This window comes from Xiphophorus hellerii, chromosome 5 (assembly GCF_003331165.1).
Source record: "Xiphophorus hellerii strain 12219 chromosome 5, Xiphophorus_hellerii-4.1, whole genome shotgun sequence".
Taxonomy (NCBI): domain Eukaryota; kingdom Metazoa; phylum Chordata; class Actinopteri; order Cyprinodontiformes; family Poeciliidae; genus Xiphophorus; species Xiphophorus hellerii.
The window spans coordinates 18997424-19022223 of record NC_045676.1 but is presented as its reverse complement, the minus strand read 5'-3'; the positions used below and the strand labels follow the sequence as shown (position 1 = coordinate 19022223).

Below are 24800 nucleotides of genomic sequence, written 5' to 3'. Positions count from 1 at the left end.
GTAACTCGCTACTGACATCACAGGATGTAGCAGTTAAGGATTGGCTGTAACAGTGACAGTCAGGACAAGCAGAGAGAGAAAGAGAAGAGAGATTCAATTTATTTTACATTAATTGGTTTTCAAAGATATCTGTGTAAAATATTACACTTAAAGACTTGCTGTCAAGTTCAGATGGCATAAAATGTAAAACAACAAAATATGAAAGTAACAAAAGGTTGATTTTCAGTCTGCACTTAAATGTTTCCTGTCAGTGTGGCCAAAGTGAGGGATTGAAGCAGGATTTACTTGTTTCGTGACGAAAGCCAAACATGCATGGGCTCTCGTCTTAAAGCAGCTTTAAAGTTAACAGTGAATATTGATGTGGCAGTCTCAGCTTTTATTTTCATCTAAAGGACAAAAAATATTAAATAAAAATCATTCACTTGTGACTGTGAGGAGAAAAATGTCACTAACCCAGTCAACATCTTCATATCTGACCAGACATACTGTTGCTGGGACCTCTGAGTATCAGCTTTGTTTGCGTTTTGGCGGCCTGCCACTTGGGCACTGCAAACACGTTTGTTTTCCATCATCTCCGCTTTTGACCGTCTGTGTTACTAGTCTCGCTTTCTGATGCTTGGAGAAGTAGGGCTGCCAAGGGCTCGTCTGCACATTGAAGAGAATGGAGAGCTCTGATGTGTTTGCTCTGCCAGCACTCCAGAGTTTTACATTCAAATACACATATAAATAAACTCACATGTGCAAATGCTATGCACTCACAATTGTACACGTACAAAAACAAAAAGACACACAATTATTTAGCATTTGTAGAATTATGTATGTATAGTCGCTAAGAGCAAACCCACTCACTCGCTCACACATCTGTGTCTTTGTTGCCACTCCAGCTCTTGTCTTCTCCTCTGGTGCCCCTTGTAGAGGGCTTTGATATCGCTTCCAAGCCTGGTTCCTGCTGACCTGCTTTGATGCTAGTGTCTAGTTGTCTTGTCATCTCCCTTTTCTTTTCTTTCCTCCTTTTCTCTCCCTTTCCTTTTGCTTTGTCGATACAACAAGGGTGCCGGAAGCTACCGCTCATAATCTCTTTCTTCCTCTCCCAATGTCTTATTCTTGCCCTCTGTCTATTTTCATTATCCTCTCAATCCCATGTTCCACCTATTTTGGTGCGTATCTCATTTATTTGTCACATGTTTTTTGAACAATTTAAATACTGCTCTTTGATTTTTTGCTTTAGTAAACTGTTTATATAAATACAGTATTTTTTATTAAAAGTGTTTTCTATCATTTAATCTCTAATCAATCTCTACTGAACGCTGATTTGTCGCTATTCTGCTGAAGTTGAAATAATACTTCACAAATGGAGATATTTATCTGTAACCATGCCATTTCAAAATGAATATGTTGCTTAGCAAGAATTAAAATGCGTAACAACTTAGGGATGTTTTGTATAAATAATGTCTTTATTTCATTTTGAATGACAAATATGACACGTTTCCAGAGGTGTTTACAAATCCATGATCACTTCTTCCCTATTTTTTCTTATAAGATTAATAGTGCCTTAAAATACTGTTATTTACAGTAACAAAAAACCCACTCACTGACGTGTGAGTGCTCAAACTTCATGTTGCGCCAGATATGTTTGTTGATCAGTTGCCAATCATTCTTTTGACTTTTATCGGTGTCTCTTTCAAAACTAAAGAGTACACTAAAAACATTTTTAGAAAAAAAAGAAGTTAGTCAGTAGGTTTTTCTAACTGGGAACAAGCTTAATTGCTTAAAAGGCAATTTCAGTTAAAGTGATTTGGAAGGTGAGTAATAGATGGAAAATTGGTTGATTAACATAAAAACTTCAGCTGAGGGTTGATACTGATAATTACTTTTGGTCCCACCGTTGTTGTAATTAGATTATAGCTAGTCCAGCTGTAAGGCAAAGTCATCATACTTGGCTCTTTTGTCAATCTTCTGTCAAGTTATTTTTTTGTGATGTGAAAATCTTTTTTCTTCTCTTCTATCCTGCAGGTGTTTGTCTACACATGTTATGTGCTGACAGAAGTCTGGCACATCAGACTTCTCACTGCACCAAATTAAGGTAAACCAAGAGAAGACAATGCATCTTAAACATAAGCATATCAAAAGATATATTAAATTCACTAATTCAGTTCAAAAAACTGAATCTATCTAAGATTTTAGTATTGAAGCTTTATGCTATGTTCAAACTACATCCTCCACAATCATGGGGTAGACTGCTAACTTGAGAATTGACCAGGAGACAGATATTGCCATTTCCAACAAATAATGTGAAAATTCATTGCTAAAGAGGATGACTGTTCACAAATTGCGTTGTCCTCTTTTCAGATGAAAGGAAATTTTGCAGATCAATTAAAAATCGATGCTGTGATGTTTTAAGGACAAACTTGGAGGTTCTGTATGTGTCAAGTGTCTTGCAGTATGGATTCAGTTCCATAGTTTGTGATAATCTGGAAATTCATGTTATGTCCTGCTGTTGTTCAGCTGTGATTTTTGAAATCAACAGTCAGCACAGATGTCTTTAAGGAAATTTTGGTGGACTTTGTGATACTGTCTCCTAAAAACTTTTAAAGAGATGTTGGTTTTATTTTTAAGGACCTGCCCACACCTGTATTCAAGCCTCTGCTTGATCAGCCCAACTCTTTTGATCTAAACAACACAGAAGTCATGGAATATTGTCAACAATGCAAAGAAGCTAAAGCAACTGAACACCTTAGCAGAATGATAGATTCATCATCTTGCCATGCCACGCTGCACTGTTACAGTAATTGATGTGCAAGGTGCGCTTTTTTGTTTTGAAACATTTATTTTGAAATTAAAAAGTTTATGGACAATGCACATTATAAACACTCCTAGAATTATGGATACCCCACATCTTGCTCGTGCATAATTGATTTTTACATGCAATTGTGTTATATTTGTGTTTGCTTGAGGGACCACACATGCTGGTCTTGCAACTTTTGGATGACAGTTTCCTCAGGAACAGATTGCTCCCATAAATAAAATTGCACATCTGGATAGTAGGGAAATATAGTGGGGGCTTGTATGTGACAACATGGTGAGAGTGAGAAGGTATGCAGAAACTGACAGTGAGGGATATGAGCTGAAGTGACCAGTTTGAAATGGAGGGAAGAAAAAAGATGTAAGCTATGAGTTAAGGAGGGTAGGTTAAACAAACTAAAAGCAAGATACTGGAAGCAACGGAGGGGATAGTGGCAAAGACGAAGCCACTTAAGAAGTGGAGTGAAACAGAGAGAGCTCTAGACAGTGGGAAAAGGAGAGTAAATTGACTGCCGCGTGTCACATGGAAACAGTCCCTAATTGGCCAATCAGCCGACCCCAGATTGAGGCTGCCACTTTCTCTGACACTGCAAGTGCACCTGTCCCTCTGACAGGCTCAACCTCACACACACACACGCACACACACACAAGCACACGCCCATTCACGCACACACATCTTCAAACATAACAGCTGCCACCATTACGACCTCTTCATCCCCCCTCTCCATTTCTGATATGTACTTTGAAGAAAGATCTTTGACAGAAGAAAATTGTAGGAAGGGGACAAAGAGAAGAAAAGCCAATAATAGTCAAAAGTTTAGATTTAGTTTACTATTCAAAATAAAACAAAAAACAAGCCAAAATCTACATTATTTAATATTTGCCATCAGCATGGTATTCTACATAAAAACACATATTAAATATACAAATAGGCAATATGATTTACTTTGAACATGCTGGTGAAGAAATTGTTATAGGCAATTTGTGCATACAGTCAAATGTGCTCATATAAGATAAGTCAGATAAGTCTTTTTCTCTTTTTCTTTTTATAACACATTGAAGCAATGGAGATAAAGTACCCATGACTCATTCAAAGATCATATTCAAAGTGGCTCAAAAATGCAATATCCCAATTTTTTCCATTAATGTACTGCACACTAAACACCTTTGAGCTAATTTGTTATAGGTATGTAAAAATACTTAAGCAAATCAATTTTTACTGCATTATGTCATGATGAAAAGTGAAATATTAATTTAAAAATTCTGTTTAAATCAATATACATATATATATATATATATATATATATATATACATATATATATATATATATATATATATATATATATACAGTACAGACCAAAAGTTTGGACACACAGTTGTGTCCAAACTTTTGGTCTGTACTGTATATATCTATATCTATATATATATATATATATGTATATTTTCTTTTTTAGCAAAACCACCACTGTCATATTTATTGGAACTCCTACTTATTCCTTCAAAGCAAATTTCCTGTTTACTGTCTTGAAACCTTTATTTAGGAATCCATCACTTCCTGTTTCCATGATATAGCTCAAAAACATATCACAATACAAGGGTCTCAAATCAGTTGATATCATTAATTGATCATTACCCATAGAATAAAAATATTTTAAGCTATTCTTTCTTCATAATAATAATGATAATTTTGACTTACATGTAAAGGAAACACCACATTGAGTGTTTGGTGTGTACCAATCAAAAACAGATGTTTTCAGCACAAATGTCAGGCTCCTGAAAAATATGTACGTTTCTATGCACTCACTACTTGCTTGGCCTCCTCTTGCATGAATTACTCCATCAATACGCCACGGCACAGAGGTGATCAACCTGTGGCACTGTGTAGGTGTAATGGAAGCCCAGATTGCTTTGATAGCTGCCTTCAGGTTGTCTGCCTTGTTCGGTCTGGTGTCTCTCATCTTCCTTTTGACAACAGGCCATACATACCCTATGGCCTGTTGGGTTGTCAAGGGGGTTGTTGGCTAATCAAAAACAGGAGCACCATGGTCATTGAGCCAACTTTTGGTGCCTTTGGCAGTGTGGGCTGGTGTCAAATCCTGCTGGAAAATAAAATCAGTTTCTCCATACAACTTGTTAGCAGAGGAGAGCATGAAGCACTCAAGAATTATTTATAATCATCATAATATTTCAGTATTTGTGTAAAGACCTTTATTTGTTTATCTGGTGCCTCTTCAGATGTTTCTGAACACATTGATAGTAGCACAGTTTTTGACTTCTTTCACAAAATCAAAGAACAGAATAGGTTCTGATGGCACTGGAGGTTGCATTTTTAAGAATATTTGTTCTTTTTACTGATTTTTTCTTTAATTTTGATCAAAGCTCATGATTCTTACAGTCCTTTTGGAAGAACTCTGTTATTGTCCCTGTTCCTAAACTCTCCCCCATTCCCTAAATGTGTGTTCACATTGCTAGTGCTGAAATCTTTTGAAAAGATCATCAAGCAGCTTTTTTTTTTTAGCCAAAACCAATTCTCATATTGACCAACTTCAGTTTTATTACATGGCTAGCTGGGACATGGAGGATGCAAATCCCACACTTCTAAATTTGATTTTAAAAAACCTAGAAGGTTCACACATTTTTGCCCAATTTCTTTTTTATTTGCTTCTGTTCTGCCTTTTTTTGCATCTATCTCTCAGCTAAAATGTTAAAATATATTTTTAATGCTGAGGTTGGCCTCATATGTTGGAGTTTACACTTCTTTACTGTTAGGTCTGGGAGAGTGGAAGTAAACAGGGTCCTTTCTGTAGTATATTGTCTTATCCTCCACAGCCCACAGTGGGCTGTGTCACAGCTCTGTCTCTTCTCATCTCTTTTATTTATCATGTACAGAAAATATTGTCGCAGTCAGCACCTTACGCAACATATTTTAAAGTTTGCTGACGATGCAGTTATTGGATCCCTTCTTAGTAGTGATGACCCTGATCATGGGGCAGTGATCAGGGAGTCCACTGACTGGTGTGAGACCTCTTTTCTACAGACTAACATCACAAAGAGTGAAGCAATGGTCATAGATTTCAGAAGGAGCTGTACTAATCAACTACCTGTTGTAATTTCTGACAAAAACGTAAAGGTCACAAATCAATACAGGTACCTGAAAACAGTGATTGGTGATAGCCTGACCTTTGAACTCCACATGGACTCTTGTCAAAGGGTGTTTTTAGATTGATGATTTAATGTGAATTCCACTTTTATGTGAATGTTTCCTTCTAGTTTATTGAGTCTGTTCTTACTCTTAGTATTGCTTGAACTTTTGGCTGTTAGAAGCAGGGATATACTTGTTGTTGTGCATATATTCTAAAATTGTTAGAATACATTTCAAGGATCTTACTTATCTGTACAAACCATCCTTTCCCCTCTCTACCCAGGTCAGATTCAACACCAGCATGTAATGGATGGCATGCTTGGAGGAATTTTCTTGAACTCTTTATTTAATTTTAATTTCACTGATTCTGCATAATTTATTACATTCTTACAGTCTTTGAATCTTTGGGAAAGTTCAGAATATTTTGTTGCAATGCTTGCATTAGCTTTAACATGTGGTAAATTAATTTCTGATCATTTTGATTTGAAGTACTCTCTAGTACTCTGCCATCCCCTTTACCAGCTTTTGCATCACTCCATCACAGAAAAGACTGGCATGTTCCACCAACCTGATCATTGCTCAGCTCACCACTCATTATCAATCCCTCTGAAAACATTAAGATGAACATGAATGCAATGGCAGCAATGTTACCTGTAAGAGTTTAATAATAATCTAGCATTCTACAATTATTTATTGATGCTATAGTTATTGTAAATAATTCGTCATTTCTTGTTTTATCTTGAAATAAATATTCTAATCTCAATTTGATAGCATGATTACAAATGCTAAGTTAATTACTGATATAAAATAAATGCAAACTAATGATCATACAGTAAATATTATTTTTGTGAAGATTACGGTGTTTAAATACTATTAATCAAATGTCTTGAGTGAGCTCTTATTATTTTGGACGACATTTATGAAAATGACACATCTTGTTACCTTGGTTATTCGGTGTATGTAACATGCTTCAGAAGTTTAATGAAACCAGTCAAATGTGTTTTAACTGAAAAAGGCATAAAATAATTACTCATCTTCACAATCAGATTTTTCCCATTTATGCTGCCATCCTTGTCGCGCTCGCTGTCTAAGGATCTGTGAGTCGAGTTAAATTAACCGTTTCAATGTCGCAGCACAAAAGCTAAGCATGTTTTCTAGTTGATATATCTTGGTAACTGAAACTGACATCAGATAAAGATTGTGAACACAGCAACAAATAAAATCTTTTTATGTGAAGAATCTTTCTTTTCTCTTCCACTCTGTTCATGTGCAGAGCCTTCACTCTACCTGTGAACACTATGTCCTCATTGGATGAATTTGATGTTCAGAAATTACCATGGAATGTATAAAATTATTAGCCCTGTCATTGCCTTTCTATGCAATTCCACACAATTCTCATTTCCCTTCATTGCTCCATCAGCTCGATACTTCTCTCTTTGCAGTGGAGCATGGTTGTTTACAGCGCAGGCAATTTCCAGTAAACGTCATGGTGTTGAACTTGCATATGTCACGGCCAAATGTTAGCGATTGGGTAAAATTAAAAACTTCCACGGAGTCCATGCCAGCAGCAAAAAAATAAAATGTTTCTGGTATGGTTTTATGTAAAAAGCTGGTCAAATTCACCAGAAAATGGAAATCGATCCCAAAACATTCCTCCATGTCCACAAATTTAGACAGATTTTGAAAAGAAAAGGTTCAATAATCTCTCTCTCAGTATATTCCAATATTGAGAGATGTCTTAGGAGAAGATTATGCACTAAGTCTCTACTGGCACAAGTGGATCGGCCACAGTAAAAGTATAAACACCAGAGGTTTAAATACAAACTTTTTTCCTTGTAACAATTTTTTTGCAAATGTTTTTTGTCTTTTTCTAAGCGGAGGTATGCTTTTTCTGTGACTGTAGCACTCCAACTCAACAGCCATCGTACTAACAAGTAAATATCTAATTAATTGACTTAATCCCTAGGACAGGTGTTTTTACGGTCATAGATATGTAAATTCAGAGTTGATTCTCTTTCTGAAAACACAAAATGCTTTTGTTTTGCAATCTCTTGAGATTCTTGGCAATGTTTCAAGCAATTTTGCTGTTCTTGCCGATGTGCAGGCATTTAAATCTGTCTACCTAATAGGATGTAACGAGTTGTCAGTTCTGTCTGATATCAGGCGATGCAGGAACCCATTTTGATCAGGAATGCACTGTGTGACGCAACTGCTCGGGACTTCTGAGGGGTTCTAAGTCTTTGATCTTCACACAGACACAGCTATGTGACCCAATCAGGCCTCAATTTATCAAAAGCCATCTGGATACTGTTTCACCTTCCACCAAGATGTGCCTGATGTCTCTGTTAATCTGCTGTCCCCATATCTCTGTGACTCAAGCCACTTCTCAGCTTGTACAATCCTTTATCTTATTCTGAGGATTTTAGTCTTCACAAAGCTTTTTCCACATGGCATCTAATTGCAAAAAAAAAATATTTCAACAATTAGTTGAGACTAACCTTTGCTCAGGAAACATACCTTGAATGTAGCCCTTATTTAACTTGTCTGCAGTGTACTAATGGGAAGTTTGGCTCTTTCAGCTCCCAGACGACTCTTAATTTGTTGTCTTTTGTAACTTCTTATTTTAGCTTAACTTGGCATTAATAAATATTTTATATGTTAATAAATCCCTTTGCATTTAGTATTTTTATGAGAATCCTTTGTCAAGTCTGGGTGAGACCAATCCTAGTTTCTATGTATTCTATAATTACAAATCACATAATTAAGCCGGAAAAGTATTGGCCCTCTGAGTGATTAAGGACCAAGGAAAGAAGCACACACTAATGTCTGCTTTTCTCTTTCAGAATTGACAGCAAATAGATAAGAGTTTTATTTTGTGCTTTATTATTTGTAGGATCAGACATGCTAATGGATAAACATTAAATAGGCAATTATTTTTATGTATCTGTAGTAAAATTATTATTGCTTATAATAATGAGAAGTGTGATAGTCAATGCTGTACTATAAGCTCAACCCCTCATGGTTAAGCAAATATCAACAATAAGTGGATGCTTTAATGACCTCCCCAAAAATGTCAAAAAAGGTTTTGTTGAAATGCTTGTTTTTACAAGTTAAAGTTTCTCCTGCAGGGACGTATGTGAAAAACCAAATAGAGCATCGTGTGTGGCAGTAGTTAGACTGGGCACCCAGAGGTTACAGACCTCAACACGACTGTCCCAAGGTGGAGTGTTCACATCCCCTGCCCCTCCCCCCAAAAATAAACCTTTAGTATATTTCCAAAGTGCATCATGAAGAATCTTTAAACATTGATTTATGTGTTAACCCTCAAATGTGAATGTTGTTTTGTATTTGTTTAAAGTTTTATTCAATTGAACATTTTATTTTTAGTTTTAAAACATGCTTTAAAAGTAGTAATGTGAAAGCAGTACAGATATAGCACAGTAGTAGATTGTTGACAATCTTTTTTCTCTAGTTGAAAGAAAGCTTTTTGAAAAAAGATATGGAATCCAATGTTTTAAATCCTGTCTAACATGATATAGCTCTTGCATTACTCCAATAACATTTGAAAGGAATGGTGTCTCGAGTTTGAGACTCGAGTTGCACTTAAGAAGGTGCCACTGGTATCATTGAGGCTGACAATCAGGTACCAGAGGACTGACAGACATTTGCATATACTGTGTAAAAGGACCCAAATCTTTCCCCCTCACTGTCTGACAACATATCAGATTAAACCTGTTTCAGTAAGGATTACTGAATTATCTCTATTTTGTAATTCACTGTTGATAAAAAAAAAAAAAAAAATCAAACTTATGTGTGGTTGGAAAATTGGAAGAAATCATATTACCTGTTAAAAATTTAGAGAACATGCCAACTTCTGTGTGTGAAGTTGGCATGAAGATTGAAGACATTATTTGTTTGAGATGGGAGTGTTCACCGCCTGTCATCCCTGCCTTCTTGTGTTTCTTTCAAAGAAATGCATGGTTCTGTATTATGAATCCAAGAAACATCTAAGATCATTCAAAGGCATTATATAGACAACAGATCTATTTGTTGTTCATCCCCAATAATCAAATACAAACTTTGTTCACTTTAATTATATCAAAAAGGGCTTCAAAATTAACAATAGAAATAGAACGTGACATATTTCTACTCTTGTAAATAATTTAGTGGTCACAAACTGGCATGTTTGACATGTGCAGTATCTGGCATTAAGTCACAGATACTGAGGCTGTTATTGTTCCATAACTCAGAAACGTGTCCAGAATAGCGCTGCTTCTTTACTTCAGGGACTGATCATGTTATGCTGTAGATAATACTTTAATTTAAACCACACAGATTAAAATTGGGCCGAGAAAAAAAATACCCATTTTACTGGTTTGAGTCTCTGATACTGATTTCTTGGTTTGAATAAACCAGGTCAAGTAGGCTCAATGTTCCTGTTGACCAGTGTGTAACTGGCATCTGGCATAACTTCACTACTGAACACACACACGCACACACACATTTTTTTACTGTTACACCGTTTGACTAATAAATCTGAAATATCAGTATAAAAATAAGTGTATGCTCTTTCCCACCTAAAAACAAACACACACACACACCCACGCCCTCACACCCACACAGAGTAAAGCAAGATGAATTACTGAAAGGATGGAATCTGACTTAACCCATAGTGGAAGTAGGTCACATGGGGGAGACAGGTCATCAGGGAAATAACTCTGCAGTTCCACTTCTTTTGTCTCCGCCAGGAACCCTGAATATTCTTCTCATTGTCATTGTGCAACTGCTCCATGAAAAATATGTTTATGTATTGGCATCAGAAGCAAAAGTCAAATCCTAGAGACGAGGAAAGCCGACATGCGTTTACTGTCTTTTCTGGTTCAGCTTTAGCCACAGAGGAAATTAAATGAAAACTGTGTGGTAAAGAATAACCTGCTAAGCGTCTTCTTCTGTTGAATATTAAAACACTCTAAACGAGGAAAGGCTTCAAAAAATGGATACATCAGAATAACTGTGAGGATTCAGCATCTGGGCCTGAGAGTCAAACAAATTGATGACACTGGATCCCAAAATTATCAGCTTCCAACTCCCAGCATAAGGGGAAGAGAATAGAGGCCTTTACTCTCAGCTATGCAAGCAATAAGCAATAAGTCTATTAATCAATGCAGCAAATTACCTTCAGAAGTCACATATAAAGTGGTTTCTCTTAACATGTGAGTTCCACAGGGCTGTGTAGTTGGCCATGTTTATTTGTGGGCGTTTTTAGCTTCCCTCATATTGTCTTTTAGGTTTCCGCAGTGACAGTTTATAGAATTCGACTTTTCATTCATTTTAAAGCCCTGTGTAATCCAAACATCTCAGACCTGCAGAAGTCCTGTCAGTTTAAATCCTTGTTGTCTGGTAAACTTTGATTCTTGGCTGAGGAGAACTCAAAGTTCTTATTTGTGCTCTGCATAGTTTTTTAAGCTCTTCTTTCAAATGTTTCCTTAAAAAGAAAAGATACAGAGGATCCAGGTGTCTTCAAAGAGGCTTAATCACCTCTACCCATTACATAGGCTAAATTTAGCCTACCCGTCAATGCAACCCGTTTACAACATCCAAATACATTGAATAAAATTTTAAAAAGTTATTGAAAATATATCATATGTCCATCAAAACATTAAAGTAATATTACATTTCAGAAGTGATATGACACTTGATTTCACCCTTTCTGATTTACTTAGTTAAAACGGTCAAGTGTGTACATAATACACTTTAACTTTTGGATGCTAAATATCTAGGCCAGGACAGAAACTCAAAACCCTGGACAAAAAAATGTCTTACTTTAATTCAGTGCTGTCACATACAGGCTCACACGAACCACTGTGACTGTACATATGCAGTAATTAACCCATCTGCATATCTCAACAGCTAGCTCACCCTCTGGGTTTAGTGACAATAGTGGGATGTTATGCGTTTGTATGCAGCATTCTTGTCTATGTGCATGTATCTGTATGATGTGGCGCTGGGCCAAGTAACTGGCTGCAGCAGCGAGATTCTGTCTGTAGTCCATATCACTCTGAACTAATCCAATTGTACAACGAGAGAGCGGGAGACGAGGTAAGGGAGAGCGCATGCATCTGGCTACACTCCAATTCTAAATGGCACGCTGGATGGGGATATTTATTAGAGGCAGAGAGTACTGCAAACACAACCATTCACACACATATGCACGCCAACACGCAGAAGCACATGCAGAACACACTGCACCAGCTTATCTCCACACATATTCACACTTACAATCTTTCACATGCACACTTCCCGGCACGACAATGAGTGGAAGCACTCATCCACTTTCTCTTTCTCTCTCTTGGAAAATAAATAAATAAATGAAGAGAATTAACATCTCACAATTCCTTCCTGAACAAAATCAAAGAGGGCAAACTGTAGATGCATGAACCAATATGCAATTAGAGTGACAAAATGACTCAGGCTTAGCACTTCCCACCTCACTCTACAAGTCTTCTGCAGGCCATGTCCAAATGTGAGGCTGAGGTTTGAGGGCTGGCTTGAAAGCTTGCTATCTGCTTCTTGTTGATATATATAGGTCCCACAGTGCCATCTTCTGGACAAATACACCCTGATATTGTACTAACATAGCAAAAACACATACATTCAGAGTTATGCTGAGTATTCATTATGGTAATTTGTTTTTATATTAAATAATATTTTGAATTATTACATATATATGTACACAATTTTCACAGAGTTTATGGATTTAAATGTGATTATGAAGGCTTTTTAAATGTGTGTGATCATTGATTACATTACTTGATACGGGACAAAAATAAACTTTCCTCAATACATTATAAATAATAATATTAAGCAACTGCTTTTTGATTTCAGAAGGTGGGTGCTGCTGAATTTACATCAGTCATTTATTTATCTTTTTCTTTAATACTTTTCCCTAATTGGTAATGGCTAGAATGATAAAAAAAACCAAACAATTTATTTCTTCTAAGACTGGTCTATCTTGTTCTCCTCACAGTAACACAGCCAATGATGTTTATTTATTTTTTATTTTTTTTATGTGAACCACCTGATCAAAATATCTGTACAAGAAGTACCTTGAACAAGATAAAGCATTCCATCCTGGCTGTTTTGTGTCACCCTGACTTGTTCTCTCTGTTTATATTACAGGCTGGCCAATATCCTGTTTCTCCACCATGGGCCAGCAGACCTGTGCTGTGGGTCAGAGTACTGTTTTTGACTTCAGATGAAAAGCTGATTTCAGGTCAGCCAACCCAATAAGCGCATGTAACACAAACGCCACACCCTCTTAATTTCCTGTCATAATAAAAAAATCAGTAAATCAACTCAGCACGCAACGGGGCATGTGGGAGCTTGTCGATATTTTGAAGCTTGTCTTAAAAGAAAGATGCATCAGAAAATGTGTGTTTTAATGCTTTTGTCAAGGTGATGTGAGGAAAACAATTAGTAAAAAAAAAACAGGCCTTATGATTAGTGAGGATTCATAGAATGACAGGATGAGATGAAGCACAGAAAAGCATTACAAATTCTAATGTCTGTGGGGACTTGGAGATGTGATATGAGCCTAGGACGCCGCTGCTGAGATTTGGAGGGGTGTGTGTGTGTGTGTTTGTGGGGTATTTGTGTGCTTGCCTATGTGTGAAGGGGAATATTTATGGGTGGGTGTGCATGTGTGTATCAAACAGACAGATGAACAGACAGAAATAGCCAGAAGATGAAAGTGAGATATGTGGGAATGCAGACGGGGTGAGAGAAAATAGAGGAGAGGAGGTTTTGGGGTGTGAATGGAAAAGCAAGTGAGACTGAAACTATTTATTGGTGGATTTACCGGGACAATAACAAGCTGGGGTTGATATTTCAACATCCTATCAGTGCCATGTTGTGTTTGTGTAAAATTAACTACTTGAGTAGTAATAAATGGTTCTGCTAGTTCCTTCCCCGTGTGTGTAGTCTTCTTTCTTTTCTATTACACACACCATTACCCTATGCCAAAAAATGTCTCATTGCCAAAAATCATCCATCATAGGCTGCCAATCTCATTTTGAAACAGAACACACAACATAACTTCTGTTATTCTGCTTCATTAAATAGCTTTTTAGAATTTCAGAAATTAAAGAGGACTCGTGGTACTTTCATATTCTTAGAGATTAAAAATGCAGAGAACACATCACACTGCAAATAACATGTTGGTGTTAAGAATTGGCAAGTAGAAATCAGATTAGATAAAAAGATTTATCTAATACATACTGAGTTTACCAAGATGTTAAAAAAGTACAGCAAAGCAGTGGTTTTAAAACTCTTTATAACAAGCACAATGCTATGCTAATATTTGGATCTATTTACATTGCATGTTTTAAAACAGGGAAAAGACGATTGCTTCTCACCAACTCCAACCATACTAACCAAGATAGCAACGTAAATACTGAGGTTGACAGTGAAGTCCTCCAAGGTCTTCAACTTCTCTGTCTCTCTCAAGCACATTATCTGTTTTACTCTTTATTAAACAGCATATTATTCACTGCACTTCCATTTTGAGTATTATCTGTTTAAAACTCTTAACTGTCCTGAGGACACCGGTGTCATCAAAGACCAATTAGACAACATGTAAGCATTTTGAACGTGACAGTTAAGGGATTAAATAAAAAATTATTGTGTGATACTCACTTTTATCTTGTAAAGATAAAAGTGAATATCTTTTAAAGATAGTAACTTGAATAAAACATACTCACTTTTATCATTAAAAGTGAGTCTGTTAATGACTTACTAGCTCATTGTCACATCTAGTTTGCTTCATATTCACATTGAAATGATTTACTAAAACTTCCTCTTTGTACCACTCAAAGAAGAGCAAGAATCACCAGCAGTACTTTGTAAGAGTTTGAGTGAGTAAAGCTTGTAAAGTCATCTTACCCTCTATTAGCAGTCTTAGCTTAACAGTGTTTTGTTACACATCTTATCACTTTTACCTAATGAACTGACCAATTAAACCATTGACATTTAGGGGGGAAAACAACAGAGAAAGACTTAAGACCTAGAGATTTAATTGTACAGCAGAAGACATTAAGTCACCCATAATACTAAAAATTAGGATTTTTTGATACTTAAATATCCAAAGTAATAAAATGAGGCCGAAATAGTTTAGCACCTAGCATACTCTAGTTTCTCTCACTCTCAAAGCTAATGCTTGTTGCTCATTGAAGCTTGAACTACTTAATGATGAAGACAAATGAGCTCATTATCAAGTCCTTTCAAGCATGTTTGGTGCACCCACAGACGGATTGCAGACAGCGAGATGTTTTCATGTGTGCTCTCTTGTTCCGGAGGTGCACAACATGCAACAGATGCCTGCCCGACCTCGAGGTTGTATTTGCATGTATGCAAATTCTAAACTTTACCTTATTGAAGCCACGCCTCACTGGGTTAATTTCCTTACAGCTTAAAGTGGTACATTTCCCTCTATGTGCACATAGCCTGAGCAGTGTTAAGTGTATTAAGCAAAGATAAGCCTCCGTAATCACAAGCAGAGTGAGCAGGAGAGCAGGGAAGCTCACTACTTGTGTGCTGTTAATTGCATTATGGGTCCGTATGACTTTGTTGCACAATATCATGCTTTCATTTTCTCATCATGTGCAGTCATCATCAGATGCTGTTCATTTGCCAAGCATAGACTACTTAGTATAAGTGTGATGCTTTCTCAATGAGAGAAACTGAGAACTCCTGCTATGAAATTAAATTAATGATAAAATGTAGTTTAATTTAAAGAGATCATTTGGGAATCATTTCACAGTTAATGTTATGTTGATTAGCTGAGACATGCATGTGAAAATAATACGATGAGGGTCTGAAGAAGGTTAGGCTGTAGAGATTACGCACAGTAAAATTGCTGCAGTTTTAAGGCTGAGCATTAGGGGGTGCTAAGAGACAGAAGGGTCAGTGAAAGCATGGCAAACCAATAAAATCATAAAGGTTTAATTTAATAAAACATACACACGACAAAGATGTTAGGCACTAAAAAAAAAATTTTTTTTCAATTTAACCTTGTTATGAATCCCCCTCCACTTTATTTATCACCCACTGGTCACAGTGTTACCATACAGAATCACTTCCAACATGGAACTGCATTGAATAATTAGGATTTTAATATTCACATTCACACACACACACACACACGCACGCACGCCCACATACACACACAAAACACGCCTTCAAAAACCAAAATTAAATACATTTTTTTTTTACAAAATAGAAAGGGCTAAGGACACAGGGACACAATAAAAGATATTAAGACATGCAGTGACAAATATAAAAAATAGACATTTGTTTCCTTTTTCTGTACATACATACATCGACACATATAAATATATAGAAGTAAAAAAGAGTGTATTTTTGAAATACAAAGGTCAAATTGTACAGTTACATTCCATAATAACAAACAGAGGACATGGCACAATATTCAAGTGAGTTTGCCTTTTCCACAGACACACTATACAATATTGTATACTGTAGAATCAAAAACTTAGTTCACACAACAGTTGGTTTCTCCAAGTCTGTTCACGCTGCAGTAAACATTGCAAATGAAGGAAGGATACTTTTTTTCAGTGGATATTCATTTGGAAACGCTCATTCAAGCAACTTTTGAACAATTGGCTCTTTGAGTTCTTGCTTTCAATGCTTCAAAATTTCAGAGCCATGTCTTACGTTTTCTGCAAGTCTTCATCACTGAGGCGAAGAGAAACTCTGGTACCATAAACAAGCAGCTGACAAGCAGTCAATGAAACCTGTCATTATACAGTTTTAGCTTGGCACAATAAACAAGAATGTACCAAATGTAGTGAAATCTTTCATGGCCTTCTTTGTTTCCCCCCTCTTCAGTTCTGTCTGACATCCTGCAGCAGTTTGTTGATCTCCTGGGCCAGCTCGCTAGTATCAATGCCGGCCTCATGGCGACTGTCCCTGCGCTTGCTGCTTTGGTGACCCTGATGGAAGACACCGTCAAAGTCATCCTCTTCGTAATTCTCTGGGATTTCCTCCATGGCTGGCAGCCATTTCAGGTGTGGTGGTTGTCCATTTGTGGAGGTGGAGGATGAACAGGAAGAGGGAGAGGAGGAGGAAACATGGTTGTTCACCACAGATGTGTTCCCTGGATTTAAATAGTGTGTATTAGCAGCCCATGCAGCTACACCAGGAGGGTAAGCAGGACCCTTACCACCGGGGAGCAAACCTCTACGGCTGTCTTGAGGAACAGAGTTGTTACTGTAGTTACCTGCAATGTTGCCACCACGACTGCCTGCCCTCTCTGTGGTTGATGAGGATGAGGGTGGGCTTGTTTCAGTGCACTCAGTGTAGGAGTCTATGTTGGGGGGTAGGAGTCGCTGGAATACAGAGTTCATCTCTGTGAGGAGGGATCCAGCCCCTCCCCCAGCTGCATCGCCTCCTCCCCCTCCTCCTCCTCCACTGAGATCTAGCTCTTCATTCCCAGACTCCTTGCCAAATGTGGAGAAACTCTTGCGATTCTCTGAGTCCACCGAAGACTCATCATCATCTAGCTGGGGTGGCTGGGAGGACTCTTCCCCGGGGATGTACATGTTGTTTCGGTAGTCTGCGGACGATGCAGGTGAGGAAACGGGGGGCATCCAGCATTGGTCAGAGTGTCCCAAGATGCGACATTCATCCGTGCACAGTCTCGTAGCTAAAGTAAAAAATAAATAAATAAACAGAAAAATGAACAAACAAAAACAAGAAAAAAAGGACAGTGTCAAGCTAAAGTTCAGATAATGTGCTGGGAAATTTTCATGACATCTAACATTTTGTGACAGGACTGCAAACAACTCAGATAAATATGTAGATATGTATTGCTTTGAGCAAACTTCGTCATATTTGAAAAGAATTTGCCATTTTCTGTCAGTATAATAAAAGCTCAAAAATATTTTTAGTTACATGACCATATTTTAATTTAAGCCTGAGAATACATATATATATGCTTTTCTGATGAAATTCTAGTGGTAATTGGTAACAAAACTATGGCAGGTTCTCAATGAAAAAACGAAAGTAAAAAATGCAAGAATCTTTTCTTGATTTGATTTGCATTACACATACCAATATAAATTGATGAATGTAGTAGTGTAGCAACTTTAATATTTAGGCACAATGAAGAAAATCTTAGGAACTATTTTGTAATATTTGTAGTTGAATATCACCATGTGCCAGAATAAACCTTAAGATAGCCAAGCAAACTGAAAACTCGTTTAAAACATGTTATAGTAAATGAGTAGTAAGTAGGTAGTTTAAAAAACTGATGGTTTAACAAAATAGCTTAATAGTGACAAATAAATTATATATTACCATGGATTGTAACTTTAAAATTCACAATTTGTGTAGAAAATGGATTTGTGTATGCAATATTATACTCAGGTATATTTGACAAGTTAGTCAGTAGGTAAACTCTTGGTAAAAAAAATGTACCTGAAAATTGTTTATACTGTAAAGATAATTACATCGAAGAAAAACAGTGGTAACCCTCACTATCAGCTCATATTCTTATGTCTATTTAATTTATTGCTTAATTAGAGAAAAGACAGCAGTTGGGGGGGGGGGGGGGGGAGGAGTAACTGCAACACTTCCAAGTCTTTCTCAAAGGGAGAGATAAGGTGATAAAGAATGGTCAAGTCCACCATCTCTTCCCTTATCCATCTCAATAAAGCCTTAGAATACATTAACGACTACAGAGGAAAGACAGTGAGATGTGAAGGAGCTTTTGGGCAAGCAAGAGAGAGTAGGAGAGAGGGACCTAGGAAGTGGGAGAGGGAGAGAATAACATCATTCTAAAAGCAATTACTATGAATTCTCCTCAGTTCAGACATGAAAGCGCACCACTGTCACTCACCAAGAGAAAAAAGGGGAACAGGAAAAAGAAAAGAGTGAAGGGAGGGGAAAAAAACAGCTCCCTGAGACGCATACCGATGAGTGACAGGCGACTCATCTCCGCTCCGGGGAGGATTTTACAGACACGACTCTATCTTAGGGGCAGATAACACACAGACACAACTGCACAAGCACAAACAGCCAGCACGCTGTGCCCTCTCTCAGTGTGATAACGAGCGTGGAAATGAGGGCTGTGTGGAAGAATGGGGCAGTGTACAATGGAGATTGTGTCTGCAACAGGGTGAATTTAGAGGCCGTAACAGCAGGTGTAAAGACAAATAATAAGCTTAGACTTGATACTGTCCATGGTGCTGAAATTTGTCAGATAGGTATTAGACTGGACGAGCTGGGAGCTCTCTCACAGATGGTTTGCTTAGGTCAGTTTCATATTCTTTCAAATTGGGAGTGAAGAGAAAAAAAGAGATCAGTTGTGGAAATGTTAAGTCCCAACATCCCCTTGAGTTTACTCCAAGTGGATTAGAGCAATTTAGGAATTGCAAAATGACAGGTTTTACAGAACAGATTTAAGTAAAGTGTGATAATCCTCTAAAACGAGAGGTGACAGCTGAGACACTGCCACAGAAGGTGTCGGGGATGTGAAGGAACTGACTGGTGCCAAGTCATGTTGAGAAAGGTGCAAAAAGTGGAGGAAAGAGAAAAAAGTGCTGCAGTGTAGCACCAGCTGATGAGGCATTTCAGGCAGAAAGGGAATGTAGAAAAGATCTCACCTGGGTGGAGTCGGTGGTGCATTTCGAGGTGCATTAGGTCAGAAAACCCCTCCCCCAGCAGCAGCCTGTCCACGGGGGATTCCCGCCCCATCTCGCAGTCACTGTCCCCCGCCTCACTGTCCCCACGGCCACTGTCCTTCAGGCTGAACTTGTCCATGTCCTGTAATGCGTACCTAGGAACAGACACCACAGTGAGATAGTTTGTAAACAGCATAGTGCTGTTTGAAAATCAATGATGCAAGTTTATGTTTCAGTGCACATGGAAAGCTGGATGAATCAGTCTGCCTGCAGAGGAGACAAGATCTATCATATCAGACTTGAAGCTGCTTCTGCAATATGTCAAATCACAAGACAAGGTTTGGCCCATAAATTCTACATTGCAGGTAGATCCCGTCATTAAATCTTTTACAGCAGCCACCAGGGGCATCACTAAATCTATCACTTAGATGTTATAAGGGGATATTATGATGAAAGTTCTGATGGATGTGGACTTTTATAACCACAGCCTGGTTTCAATGAGGAATACATGGAAATTGTTCTCAGACAAATGAGTTGCATTCCTTTAGACTGAATGAAACTGGTGTGATAACAATTCGAATGTGGGAAAAAAACACTAACAAATCATAAAATCACGCAACAGATCCACTGACAAGTGAAATTCAACTACACAATGAGGAATAAGTGGTTTGGAAAGTAAACAAAGGATAATCTTTTCAGGAAAAAAAAGGGCGAGGAGGACTGGGGGATTGGGGTAAATTACCTGTAGCTGCGGGAGTATTTGTTGCCACGGAAACTGGGTCTGGGCTGGTACTGGCCCTGATGGAGCATGGACAGAAGCTGTGAGACTTGCTACATCCCCAAAAAAATGACAAAGCAAAGAAAAAAAAATAAAGCAAACAAAAAGAAAAGGGGAAAGATGAATAAAAAATGGGACATTGAAGATGGGAGTGGGGGGAGCAAGAGACAAGACAGAAGACAAAATAATGGTTGAGTAAACACAAAATGGATGATGGAGAGGCTACTTAAAATGGGTGAAACAAAATGGATGACATTAAAATGAGAAAAAATAATAACGGGGTACTGGAAGTGTGATGAGACTACGTGAACATGGAAGCACATGACTGGGAGTTCAGTCATGGTAATGATGGAGGTAATGGTAACAGGGTGTAAACAAGGTAAAGACAAAGGCATCTATAATCATCATCAGTTTTAATGAGAGTCAGTCTGAACTACAGGGCACTTTTGATTAAGTCACTGTCACATTTGGAGATGACTTAATTTGCTCAGAGACAGCTGTATGTGGAAGAGGGGGAAAGGGTGGTGTTTGGGGTGTGTGTGTGTGTGTGTGCAAGTGAGAGAGAGACAGAGTGAGAGAGAGAGGGTGTGGGTGAAATACAGAGAAAATCTAGGACTAATGAATCGCATTAGAAATAATTCAGAGGAACTTGAGGAATGTGTGTCTGCTCATGCTTACCTCCACTGGTGGAGTTGCGTGTGCCATTTCCAGGGCAAAGCTCTCCGGGATGTGATTGGACGAGATGGTCACCAGGCTATTAAGAGATTGGCGGCTGTGATGGTTCTGTGGAACCCCCATCTGGGCCCGGTCCATTGGAGGTGTGGTTGATGGTGAGCGGTGGTGGGCCCTGATGGGGAGGGTGCCGTTCACTGTGGGCACCAGGGTGATGTCACCTTTGTGAATTTGGCGTGAAGGTTTCTTTGGGTGGTGCTGGTGGGTGGACTCAGCCACCCGGCAGTTGTAAGAGTGTCTCGCCTCTTTCTTTTCCCTGTTACAGCGGGTGACAAAGGCCACCATGATGACCAGGAGCTTGCCAACGATTACTCCCAATATGATGATGATCATTTTGGATATATTGATTGGAGACCCCCCCTGGTCCACTGGCTGCACATGGTTTCTCATGTTCTCATGGAGGTTGATTTTTAGAACTGCCTTGGCACTAAGACTCTCAGTTCCCTGATCTCTGACCAACACAGTAAGCTCAGCATGCTCATGTGGGAAGTTCTCTAGGCTGGTGTTGGCTTGGATCTTGCATGTTCTCGGCTCAATAACAAAGTACCCTTCTTCATTGCCACTGACAATAGAGCAGATGAGCTCAGCATTGACTCCTGTGTCACGATCTGTCGCTCTGACCACCGTCACTAAACGTCCAGCCTCTGTGAACTTTGAAGCACGAATGTCTGCTGAAAAATTCCACAACTGTGGAACCACAATGACTGGGGGGTTATCATTTTCATCCAGAATGTTCAGAACAACAGTAGAGTTGCTGGTAAGTGGAGATTTACCTGCGTCTTTGGCTTGCACAACGAAGGATATATTATTCACCTCCTCCCGGTCAAATGTGCGCAGAGCATAGATGGCACCGTTAGAGGGGTCTATAGTGACGTAAGTGGAAATGGAACTTCCATGAATGAAGTTTTCCAAGATGGAGTAGCTCACCTGTCCATTTGCATCCAAGTCAGGGTCAGTGGCTGTGATAGATGTCAGGTACGCTCCAGGGGCATTGTTTTCCGATTTGGAGATCTCATATCGTCCCTTCTCAAAGCGTGGCGGGTTGTCATTTTCATCTGTAACATGCACTGTGAAGTGTTTGACTGTGGAGAGACTCGGGGTCCCCCTGTCCTCAGCCACAACAGTCAGGCTGAACTCTGACCTCTTTTCTCTGTCCAGGGACACATTGGTCAAGATCATATAGTTGTTCTCATAGGTTTTCTGCAGTTTGAAATAACCTTGACCATGAAGTTTACACTCCACTTCTCCATTTAACCCAGAGTCCAAGTCTTCCACTCTTACCAAAGCAACAAATGTGTCCAGCGGAGATGCCTCAGACACATAAGCTGCATCTCCATTCCCCTGAGAGGGAAAATTAATACTGATGTCTGGTTTGTTATCATTCACATCTACCACTTTGACCAAGATCTTGCAGTGAGCAGGCATTGAGTTTGGACCCATGTCTTGAGCTTGCACGTCAATGTCATAAGAATTTACTGTCTCATAGTCAACACGCTTGATGAGGGTCAGGTGACCGCTGTCGGTGTTAATTTTGAACGTCTCTATAATTTTAGGAGACACGTGATTGCTAAATGAGTATGCGATTTTAGCATTTGTGCCGTCATCCGCGTCCGTGGCGTTCAGATCAATAAGCAGAGTGCCAACAGGTGAGTTTTCAGGGAGATTTATAACATAGGAGGACTTCTCAAAAACCGGACTGTTGTCATTAGAGTCAGCGATGCTGATTCTGAGAAGGGTCGATCCTGTTCTTGGGGGAACGCCCCTGTCAGAGGCTGTGTACTGAAGTTCGTAGCTGGAGCGCACCTCCCGGTCCAGCTCCCTAAGTACCACCAGCTCGGCGTACTTAACTCCGTCGCTCCTAGACTGCACGTCTATCTTGAAGTTGTTATTTGGCTCTAGTGCGTAAGTGTATAAGGAATTCTCACCGACATCAGGGTCTGTGGCGCTGTCCAGGGGGATGCGCGCTCCAATGGCCGCACTTTCTGAGATCTCGATGGGGATTAGGGCTCGGGCGAAATGCGGCGCGTTGTCGTTAATGTCCAGCACTTCCACTTCGACGTGAAACAACTGGAGGTGCTCGGTGGGGAGCGTCAGGACGTCGAACTGGATGGAACAGTTAAGATTCTTCTCGCAGAGTTTCTCGCGGTCGATTTTGGTCCTGATGCTGATCTCTCCGTCCTGCTCACGCACAGTAAGGAAAGAGGAGCTCCCCCGTTGCATCGCTCTGAAGCGCAAAGACACCGAGCTGGGAAGTTTTGCCAAAACATCCGCGACGTCGTCTCTCAAGCGGGCGATTACAGTGCCAACCTTCTGCTCCTCGAAGATCTGATATTTCAGCGTCTTGCCGGTAACGTGCTGCGCCGCCAGCACAAAAACCGTGGCAACTCTCAGCATTCTTGTTAAAAAGAGTCCCGTCATTTTCTACTTGCTAGTCCTGCTGGAAAAATGGCTACAAAAAAAAAAAAAAAAAAAAGATCAGTGCCACCTTTAACTTAAGAAATGCTCTGGCCACTCAATCAGCAACTGCATTGCTTTTTCTCCAAAAACACGCAGTAGTTAAATAAAGACTGATTTCATTTTTTTTGCCAGGTCCCATAAACTCATCTGATTCTCCTCACAACCATCCTTTCTTATCAGTCAGAGTTTTTGTTGCGTGTATCCAGGCAGTGTACCACTGGAAATTTGCGCGTCTCTCTCCCTCTCCTCCTTGCATCTGTGCGCCGTGCGCTCTCTTCCGCTCCCTCTCTCCGTTTGAGCTTGCCTCCGCACAGACTTTACCCAAAAGAAAGAGGAAAGAACGAAAGATCCCGCCTCAAATTTTCTTGCCGCACTTCTGCTTCTGCTCCCCCTTCTTTTTTATGACATCCCCCAGTAAAGACAAACGATTTTTTTTTAAACCAAAAGCTGGCTGGTGGCTACTTGATATCCAAAGAAGGAGGGAAAGGAGGCGCAAGAAAGGAGGGGAAAGTGGGTGGAAACCCCGCCTTGGATAGGTTCATTCTTGCAACTTTTACGATGAACGATTATGGATCGGGAGATGAATCCAAGAAAGAAAGAAATATATCCAAGAATCCTCCTTTTGAGTTATTTTTATCACTATAAATCATTTACATAGGCATATTTATAATTCTCTCTCCCTCTCCAAAAATGATGGAGACGCAGTTATTTTAAATCCTCATCAGACATACCTCTTAGTTATATGCATTATTGCACGCCGCATTCAAGTCTTAATACACCTTTTAAAACATAATATTTCAGCAGCAACAAGCTGCTGTGCGCCCACTCCTACACAGTGACTTAAGCACTTGCTGTCTCGTCATTAAAGCATCTCACCTTCTCTGTTTTTTTTCTTTCTTCTTCCGCTCTTTGAAGTGGCTGACTACCTCCCTTTTTCATGCACAGGAACTTTGTAGTGGACACACTGACTGAAGTATCTTTCACTTGTGCCTAATCTGTGCTTGTCTGTGTGGGTGAGAGTGTATAAACTGGGTAAGCCGTGTGGCGAATCGCGCTGAAAAGGGAGCCGGGCTCTAATGAATGCCTTTTAAGAGTTGGTCACGCCGAGAAACAGCTCCGTCCCCCTCCCGTGTGCAAATCTATCCAGCATCACTTCAAACTCCCTGCAGAATAGGGTATTTTTGATAACGA

General features: G+C 39.1%; 1 protein-coding gene and 1 long non-coding RNA gene across 3 annotated transcripts; one reads left to right on the top strand and one right to left on the bottom strand.

Annotated features, from left to right (window-relative positions):
- The first annotated feature begins 1979 nt into the window (after window positions 1-1979).
- Window positions 1980-13908, top strand: LOC116720680 (uncharacterized). The gene is made up of 2 exons (XR_004339439.1): window positions 1980-2083; window positions 13125-13908. It is a non-coding gene; the product is annotated as an uncharacterized LOC116720680 (long non-coding RNA).
- Window positions 13909-15928: 2020 nt separating this feature from the next.
- On the bottom strand, window positions 15929-24005 carry LOC116720431 (protocadherin-18-like). 2 transcript variants are annotated; one of them, XM_032563695.1, is made up of 4 exons: window positions 21099-24005; window positions 20385-20473; window positions 19625-19797; window positions 15929-17664 (listed from the first exon to the last, which is right to left on the bottom strand). In XM_032563695.1, exons 1-4 carry the CDS (start codon window positions 23568-23570, stop codon window positions 16844-16846), a joined length of 3555 nt encoding a protein of 1184 aa, XP_032419586.1. In that variant the 5' UTR covers window positions 23571-24005; the 3' UTR covers window positions 15929-16843. The 2 variants fall into 2 exon arrangements, with proteins under 2 accessions (XP_032419586.1, XP_032419587.1); XM_032563696.1 differs by having other exon boundaries at window positions 20385-20440; window positions 21099-24004.
- Window positions 24006-24800: the final 795 nt, after the last annotated feature.

Excerpts from the sequence above, each read along its gene's own strand:
- LOC116720431 (XM_032563695.1), bottom strand. The coding sequence starts at position 23,570 with ATGACGGGACTCTTTTTAACAAGAATGCTGAGAGTTGCCACGGTTTTT. Across the intron at positions 20,474-21,098 it reads ACGCAACTCCACCAGTGGAG|CAAGTCTCACAGCTTCTGTC; the intron begins GTAAGCATGAGC and ends TTGGGGATGTAG. Across the intron at positions 19,798-20,384 it reads AAATACTCCCGCAGCTACAG|GTACGCATTACAGGACATGG; the intron begins GTAATTTACCCC and ends GTCTGTTCCTAG.